This window comes from Notolepis coatsorum (assembly GCF_963971535.1).
Source record: "Notolepis coatsorum genome assembly, chromosome: 13".
In the NCBI taxonomy this organism is placed as follows: Eukaryota; Metazoa; Chordata; class Actinopteri; order Aulopiformes; family Paralepididae; genus Notolepis; species Notolepis coatsorum.
In genome coordinates this window covers 110,394,852-110,404,034 of record NC_140177.1, presented here as the reverse complement: position 1 = coordinate 110,404,034, position 9,183 = coordinate 110,394,852, and the positions used below count along the sequence as shown (strand labels likewise).

General features: G+C 43.8%; 1 protein-coding gene across 1 annotated transcript in view; it reads right to left on the bottom strand.

The window, feature by feature from the left end:
- Positions 1-6,697: 6,697 nt before the first annotated feature.
- cyp7b1 (cytochrome P450, family 7, subfamily B, polypeptide 1) overlaps positions 6,698-9,183 on the bottom strand; it is a 37,600-nt gene continuing 35,114 nt past the window's right edge. Inside the window, exon 6 of the mRNA XM_084327219.1 lies at positions 6,698-7,573. Within this exon, the coding sequence (XP_084183345.1) occupies positions 7,280-7,573 (294 nt within the window). The 3' untranslated portion in view covers positions 6,698-7,279. The remainder of the gene's footprint in view (positions 7,574-9,183) is intronic.

Genomic DNA, 9,183 nt, shown 5'->3' with positions numbered 1-9,183 from the left:
CACTGGCCCTGGGCACGAGTAGCAGCCCTTTAGCACTGGCCCTGGGCACTAGTAGCAGCCCTTTAGCACTGGCCCTGGGCACTAGTAGCAGCCTTTTAGCACTGGCCCTGGGCACGAGTAGCAGCCCACTCCGACTTGACCTGGCATGCGTGTGCTCCTTAAACTTGTTGTAATGGATTTCGGTCCCACTCCATGTAAGCAGCATTGCCTTAGTATATTAAATTCTAGCAGCTGCATGTTGAATAAGCTGAAGCAGTTTGGTGTTGTTTTTGAGGTGCCCTGTCAAAAGACCAGTCAACCCTGCTAGAAATAAAAGCTTGTATGTGGCTATTTAGACTAAGATCAGAGTGAACTATAACGCCAAGGGGGGCACCACGGTAATGGCACCAGATGTAATAATGGATGACAATTTGACACGGAAATCTGACATAGCATAATGTAAAACAACGGTGTCTAAGAATAGTTCCGTTTTGAACAAAATATTTGTTAGACTACAAGGCAATGCTAATTCTGTATTGTTCACTTATCTTGCCATATTTTAGTTACTGTGTTTAGAAGTGTGGGGCAACACGTACATGAACAACATAAGGCCATTGGTTATATTACAGAAGAAAAGCAGTAAGAATTGTTCATAATGTGAACTCAAGAGAACACACCAACAGACTGTTTATTAAGTCAGGAATTATGAAACTTAAAGATATAGTTGAGTTACAGATGTTATTAGTTATGTACAAAGCAAAAAACAGTATTGCCAGAAAGCTTGCAGAAGGTTTCTAGTCCCGGGTCACCCTGGACTCCCACACTGACTCCTACACCTCCTCCGTTGTGGACTACATCAACTCCAACATCGACAGTATCACCATCCTTAAACAGATCACTACATTCCCCAATCAGAAGCCGTGGATGAACAGAAAAAAGTGTGTAGGCACGTGACACTGCTTTTTTTTTTTAATTTGAATTTTTTAAAAGCGTGACACCGCTTTTAGATCTGGTAACACGCAGGCCTACTGTTCAGCCAGGTCTAACCTGAATACAGGAATCAAGCGGGCCAAGCACAGCCACAAGCTAAGGGTTGAAGAGCACTTCAACAACTCCGACCCCCGACGCATGTGGCAGGGCATCCAGGCCATCACAGACTATAAACCCACCAACAACCCACCCCCAACCATGATGAGCTCAATTATTTGTATGCCCTCTTTGACAGGGACAACCAGGGGCTGCCCACCAAGGCTACTCTCCCTGCTAACCTCCAACCCCTCACTCTCTCCCCCACTGAAGTGTGTACCGCACTGAGCAGGACTAATGCACGTAAGGCAGCTGGCCCTGATGGCATCCCCCGGCCATGTGCTGAGGAACTGCGCTGAGCAGCTGACCAAGGTCTTAACGGAGGTCTTTGTATGCCTGCTTTACAATATTTTAACGTGTTATAGTTTTAACTCTTGTTTTTAAACATGCTTTATAAATAAAGTTGAGTTGACTTACCTGACATCTTCAACCTGTCACTAGCCCAGGCAGTTGTCAGCGTGCTTTAAAACCACCTCCATTGTGATGGTGCAGAGACACTCCTCTGCCACGAGCCTCCTTACTGTGTAATGACTTCTGCCCTGGTGCTCTCACCCCCATTATCATGAAGTGCTTCGAGAGGCTGGTCCTGGCTCACCTCAAATCTGGCCTTTCACCCTCACTGGACAGGCACAAATTAGCCTACTGTGAGAACAGGAGCATGGAGGACACCAAATCTCCTCAGCACTACATTCCACCCTCTCCCACCTGGATGAGAGAGAGAGCCCATGTGAGAATGCTGTTCATCAAATTCAACTCCGCATTCAACACCATAATCCCCTCCAAACTCATCTCCAAACTTGGTGACCTTGTGCACAGTACATTTCGCAGAGTAAATTTTACTCAGTTTGAGTAAAATTTACTCTGCAAAATTTACTGTGTGGAAACCAAGGTCCTCGACATTAACCCCTCGGTCTGCAACTGGATACTTGACTTCCTAACTAACAGACCCCAGTTTGTTGAGATAGACAATATCTCACCCTGAATACAGGCGTCCCGCAAGGCTGTGTGCTGACTCTGAGTCCCCTTCTCTACTCCCTCTTCACCCATGACTGCACTCCTATACACGGCACCAACACCATTATCAAGTTTGCAGATGACAGAGTGGAGGTGGACCTCATCAAAAACAACGATGAGTCGGCCTACAGGAAGGAGGTTGAACGTGTCTCCAGCTTCAAAATCCTGGGAGTCCACATCTCTGAGGACCTCTCTTGGACCCTCAACACCTCATCACTGGTCAAGAAGGCTCACCAGCATCTCTTATTTCTGAGGAGACTGAGGAAAACCCACATGTCTCCTCAGATTCTGGTGAACTTTTACCGGTGTGCCATAGAGAGCATGCTCACCAACTGCATCACAGTCTGCTACGGTAACTGCACTGCCGCAGACCGGAAAGCACTGCAGAGGGTGTTGAAAACTGCCCAATGCATGACTCCCTGCAATTAGTCTATACATCACAAACAGTGTCTGAGAAAGGCATGCAGCATTGGCGGCATGGTGGTGTAGTGGTTAACACTGTCGCCTCACAGCTAGAAGGTCCTGGGTTCGATTCCCGCATGGGGCCTTTCTGTGTGGATGTTCTCCCCGTGCTCGCAAGGGTTTCCCCTCCAGAATATAAACCCAATGGAAAAACATGCAGAACAGATCGCTAACGCTGTTGTGTCCCTGACGAAGACGGACAGGAGCACTTGGATTGGTCCCCGGGCTTGGCCTCAAGCCGCAGCCTATGTCTGCTCCCTGCTGCCCTTGGGAGGAAGGACGACGGGATGGGTCAAGCACAGAGACAAAATGTCATTGGCGAACCCAAAAATTGCATGTGTGTGTTCCTGTGTGTGCCGCCCATGGCATGCATGTGTCGCTGCATGACGATGTGTACAATGAATAAAGACTTTTTCAAAAGTCCAGTTTAATCAAAGACACCTCTCATCCCAATCATGGACGGTTTGCCCTCCTCCCCTCCGGGAGGTGCTACAGGAACCTCCGCTCCAAGTTAAGCAGAATCAGGAACAGCTTCTTTCCCTAAGCTGTCAGCTCTCTGAACTCTGTGCCACGATGACAGCCCCTTCCCCTACAATATAAACTCTGAACTCCATTGCCTGTATCCTAGGCTCTGTTAACCATACTGTATGAACTTTGAATTTTGTTGCCTGTACTCAATTTATACCTGCCTACTGCTTTCACTGTCTACAACTGCCCTACACTATTATCATAATAATCACAACTACCTACCTCATACTATAGTCTACACATATAGCTCTGTATGATACAATAGTGCTGTATCTATCATATACATTTATAAATGTATATTTACTGCATATATTAATATCCGTCTGAATATACCTGCATATTCCTTCTATATACACCTGCATAAAACTCTGCATGATAGGGGGGGGTTCGAGCTGGAGCATATGTGTGTAGGGTTTTAGATAACAGGTATTAGGGGTATATCCTGTATAAGACATTGGTATAATTGGTAATTTCGTTGGATATACACTGTATACTGTAAAGTATTATTATATACTTTTTTTGCTTTCCGTTTCTGTGCTTGCATGTCATTTTAGCCATCTTAATTGTTAGTTTCATTATGCATTGTGTGTTGAGTACTGACTTTTAATAATTTTGTTTTGCAATGATAAAAAAAAAAAAATGCTATGTATATACGTATATATTTTTTTGTATTCTTATTGTATATATATATATCCATCAACATCCGTCTGTACATACTTGCATATAATCCTTTTTACATATCTGTAGATACTATATCTATAACTGTACATATCCTTACCTACTAGTTATGCTGCTGGCAAGTATGACTTACTACCATAGTGTCTGTATACCTGTATCACTGTACATATGAATACTACAACTCTGTACATACAACTCTGATTAGCACTATTACTCAGTAGTACTAATTTATATATTTTATATCCAGTGTAATAAAGTACATTGTAATGTATATTACTATTGCTCTTTACTGTTACATTTGCACTCTGGTTGGATACCAAACTTATTTTCCAATAAATTTGTATCTAAACTAATGTTCTAATATTAGTCTAAACCTGTATAGTTCGACAAACTACTTAATACTTCATGGGGAGAATTAAATCATAACTACTCTCAAACTTTGTCAAACACTATTTTTAATAGCAGTTCTGTTATATATAATCGACATTGCAGAAAATGATCAAATCTTAATTTGGAATCTCATAGATGGGCTACATGTACATGGAGCAGCTCAACTGACAGACACAGAGTAAAGTGTGAGTGCATTTGATTTGGTGGCCAGACCAAGGGGTGCGTCTTAAAGGAACACGCCAACATTTTGGGAAATTAGCTTACCGTCTTCTCCAGAGAGAGGCAAGAAGATAGATACCAGTTTCCTCTCTGTGGGTTCAGTAGAAAGCTAATGGTTGTACGTTAGCCTAGCTTAGCACAATGAATGGAAGCGGACAGTGCCGGTTAGCCTTCGGGAGAGGTGTTAGTTGGACAATGCCTAGGCTAACCGGCACTGTCTGCTTCCATTCATTGTGATAAGCTACCGTGCAGCCAGATACCAGTTTCCTGTGCGTTGAGTAGAAAGCTATCTATCTTCTTGTCTCTCTCTGGAGAAGACGGTAAGCCAATTTCCCAAAATGTTGGCGTGTTCCTTTAAGGAGATGACAGGAAGCCATTTTTAGGCAGAATCAAGGAGGGTAAATGGAGAGGTCACTACTGTCAAATCGCATCATATCCTGTGAAAAGACTGGAGTAAAACACAGTTAAAATGTTTGGTCCCCAACCACTCCACCAGTGCAACCTGAGCAGCTGAGCCTGTGCCGTATTCCCATTGGGTGACTAACATTGGACATCAGGAAACTGTAACATTGTGTAAGGAAATATATAATCTGTAATTAACGCTATTGCTTCCAATACCTCAAAAAACAAAACACAGGTGCAAGGGATTTTTGGATGGACCAAAACATAATATGTTTCTTAAAATGGGGTTTGAGTGCCTTGCTCAAGGGTACTTCAACGGTTTGTGTGGAGGGAGGGGAAAGCATTCATTCACTTCCAGATGTGTCCTGCCTCGAACAGACTCATAAACCTAATCTCAAATCTAATTGTATTTTCTCTTAAATCATGTTTCTGCAAATAACCCCCCCCCCCCCCCCCCCCCCACAATTGCCCACCACTCCTGAAATAATTGTGAACGCAAACGCATCATCATCACACATCATCCCCAGTAGCCTGGTGGTCGGCGGGCACGCTGTCATCATGTCATTGTGGTCTGGCTGGTCGCGAGGGGAGGGGGCACTCAGGGCTGGGCACAAGCATACAACAGATCTTCTTCACAACATTCAGCGCTCGGACGGGAAAGGATGGATTCTGTCAGACAAATCGTCAGCAACGACCTATTGCCAATTGATCGACAACAACCCCCTTTCGGCTGTTTCGGTGAAGGAGGGCCCGCGCACACAGTCGCAACAACGACTGGCGGTCGACCGGGAACACTGGGTTTATTATCCGAGTCGCCATGCGTAATCTACGGGGAGACCTCCACCATGATGAGCACCACGGCCGCTGAGAGCAGCGGAGGGGAACAGAGCCAAGACGACGACGACGACGACGACAGCGACGTGGTGCTTTTCTCCGAGACAACGATCGTGACATCCATAGGCCAATATAGCGCAAGTAAGAAGCCGAAGGAACAGAAGGTCCTGCGGCTGAACACCAACGCGCGCGAGAGGAGGAGGATGCACGACCTGAACGATGCGCTGGACGAGCTGCGCTCAGTGATCCCCTACGCGCACAGCCCGTCCGTGCGCAAATTATCCAAAATAGCCACTTTGCTCCTCGCCAAGAACTATATCCTCATGCAATCGCAGGCAATCGACGAGATGAAAAGGCTGGTGGCTTATCTGAACCAAGGACAAGGCATGGTTGCGAATACAACACCGGGATTAGGTTTCTTTGACCAACCGATCATCTCCGCAGAGATCGCGAACTCTGGTGCCATTTTCAACAACCCCGCGGGTGTCTTGAAATGACTGTGTTGACGAGACGTGTGAATTGATGCGTGCAACGCTCCTCTCAAGAAATCTTGTTCAACGTAGACTTTTACAATTAATTGGGAAAACTCGGCTATTTTGCATCACTGATACAATGTCCTTCTAAAAAATAATCAGGTGCAACCAGCCTTATCTTCTCCTACAATAAATTGTATTGCTGACGAATAGTCTATTGGATTTTTATTATTTTCCCCATTTAAAACCGAGGTTTATATGAATATCCAGTGTTTTCACTTGAGTGCAAGATATGTGTGCTTTAACATGATACAAGTTATTTGTTGATTATTATTGCATTGCTTTCACAGTGCAAACATACAAATTAAAACGGATATTCTTATCAACAGGCTAACCTGAATTAATCACAGTAGAAGAGGGTTCATTTACTTTTAGTACTAGGGATGGCTACACAGGAAGATTACTGAGATTTTGTGATACATTTACGTGATACACACTAGCATATTACTTTATTTTGTGAACAGTGCTTCTTTGAAATGCAAATATAGTGTAAACCGCTGTAAATGGTCGGTTATTTGGTTATTAATTCAAAGGGTAACATAAGAGAATATGCAAAGTAGCCCATATGAAAAATAAATGTACATATTTTATTTGACATGTTTTTAGTTATTCTATATAATCTCAGACTTTGTATCAGATTCACAACCGGATGTACATGCAACAGTACGTTTAGTATCAATAGCAGTAGTGTATTAACTGTAAACGGTCAAAACGCAAAAAAAAGTTAAATAAAGGCATCACATCATACAGGACTATACTATTATCTCTACAAAAATCACACTGTATATTTGACTTCATAAGAGTTCCTTATAAATGTTGGACCTAAATAGACACCAAGCTGCTGTTATACAGTATACTATTATAGAGTCAGATATACAGTACACTTGCAGCAGTGTGTATTCTATAAGTGCTTGGTTGCTGGGTAGAATTTGCAGCTGCTTGGCTCAGTGAAAAACATTAGTGGTCAGTCCATTGTCTTACAGTTCACAACTCCCACCATGAGCCATTGACCTACAAAGGGCTCGGTGTCCATTAGGGCCCCAAGACCTCACAGGTGTGCCATTGACATGGATGTCTATAATCCACACTGAATAATCCACTCCTTAACATAACATACAAGATTTAAGATGTGCCGCCTGGACAATTTGGTCCGTTCAGGCTCTGCGCGGCCTGTAGCGAAAATAAACGTTGTTGGCGGGCAGCAGGATGCCCAGGCCAGCTCGGCTCGAGTCCAGCGTGACCTTCTGTTGGCCCGCCGGTACCTCTATCTCGAAGTAGAGCAGCAGGAGGGACAGGAACTGCTTGATCTCGTTGACGGCAAAGTAGCGCCCAGGACACATGCTGGAGCCTGAGCCGAAGGGCATGAGGTAGGGGTTGAGCCTCTGCTGGTCCTTGTAGAAGTCAGTCTTCTCTCTGCCGTCCTCCATGTAGCGGTCGTACTTGTACATCTGATGGAACATGGGGAGACGGTTAAGGTTTACTGAGGTTTTACTTTCGGTCTTTAACCCTTTTGAGGTCTACGGTTATCCTGGTGGGATTAGGATTTAGTGAACTGAACAGTCCTAATGATGATGTCATCATTTGTCATCATGTCAATCATGATGGATTGAAAATGGGGGACCCTGATGTAAACAAGACGAAAGTCTTTCTCTGCTCTGCATTCCCTTAACAATTGTGTGTATTGAGCTGTACTGTATTGTACCCATTCTGCAATCTGTTCATACAAATTTCAATCAATGTCCTAATGACCACTGGTCATCGAAAGCTATATAGAGTGATCGAATTTCAATATAAATGGTAAATGGCTGCATTTATATAGCGCTTTAAAAAAAATCTAAATTTTTTTTAGTTACCCATTCACACACCGATGGCAGAAGCAACCATGCAAGGAGCCAACCTGCTCATCAGGAGCAATTAGGGGTTAAGTGTCTTGCTCAAGGACACTTCGACACGCTGCCCGGGAGGAGCGGGAATCGAACCAGGAATCTCCGGATTACCAGACGACTGCTCTACCTCCCGAGCCACTGTCGCCCCAATATAGAATCCCATGGGAAACATTTGGGGGGGGGGGGGAAACTCACTTTAAAGGGTTAACACACAATATCTTAACACAGTATAGATTAAGGGCACTTCACCAAAAAACAATGCAGATTTATTTTGAACACAATCTCACGCACATCCAAAAGCTCTAAACAGTTTTACACACATTCATTTAGTTATTCAGAGTAAATACGTTTGAATATGGCCACTGGTGATGTCATCGGGGACATTGAATACTTGTGTTGTGTTATGCCAATTAAAGCTCAATGAAATTATAAGTCCCTATAAGACAAGGTATTGCTATTTTTCATCTACATCATTTAATGGAGATGTAATTAACACAACACAAGGATTCAATTTTCCTGATGACATCACTGGTGGGCATATTCAAATTAATTTACTCTCAATAACTGTCAAACTAAATTAATGTGTGCAAATAGTTTAGAGTTTTTGGATGTGTGTGATATTAAATAGTAAGGAAACTTCTGCATCTCCTTGAATATTCAAATAACACCCATGACCTGAGCTGCCTATTGGTGGTTCACATACATTACACATTCAAAGCCAACAGCCTATCATTTCACCCAATTACATCAGTCACTCTCCCACAGTATTTAAACTGTAAAAAAAAAAAAAAAAAAATGCTTCCTGCTATGAGGTGTTTTCTGATACCCCACCAACACCAACTCACCCTTCCTCCATTTGTTTAAGATGCATTAAAGGATGGAAAGGGGACAATGTACAACCTTTGTCTACTCTAAGCAACCTTGAGCTGACCTCAGCCGCATGCAAATTCAATTAGCCTTCACTCGTTCAACCGTGTGTAACAAGGTTGAAACCTTGCCATGCGGTAGCCCCTTGTTGCGATCGCCCTCCTAGGTTAAATATCCCTCACTTCACCACCTGACCTGGGTCCTTTTCAGGTGGCGGAATGGATGAGACCGTGGTATTTAATGTAGGTGGTCACACGGTGCTGGTGAGCGGCTTGAGGCTGTCGGAGGAGGACAGGTGCAGAGCG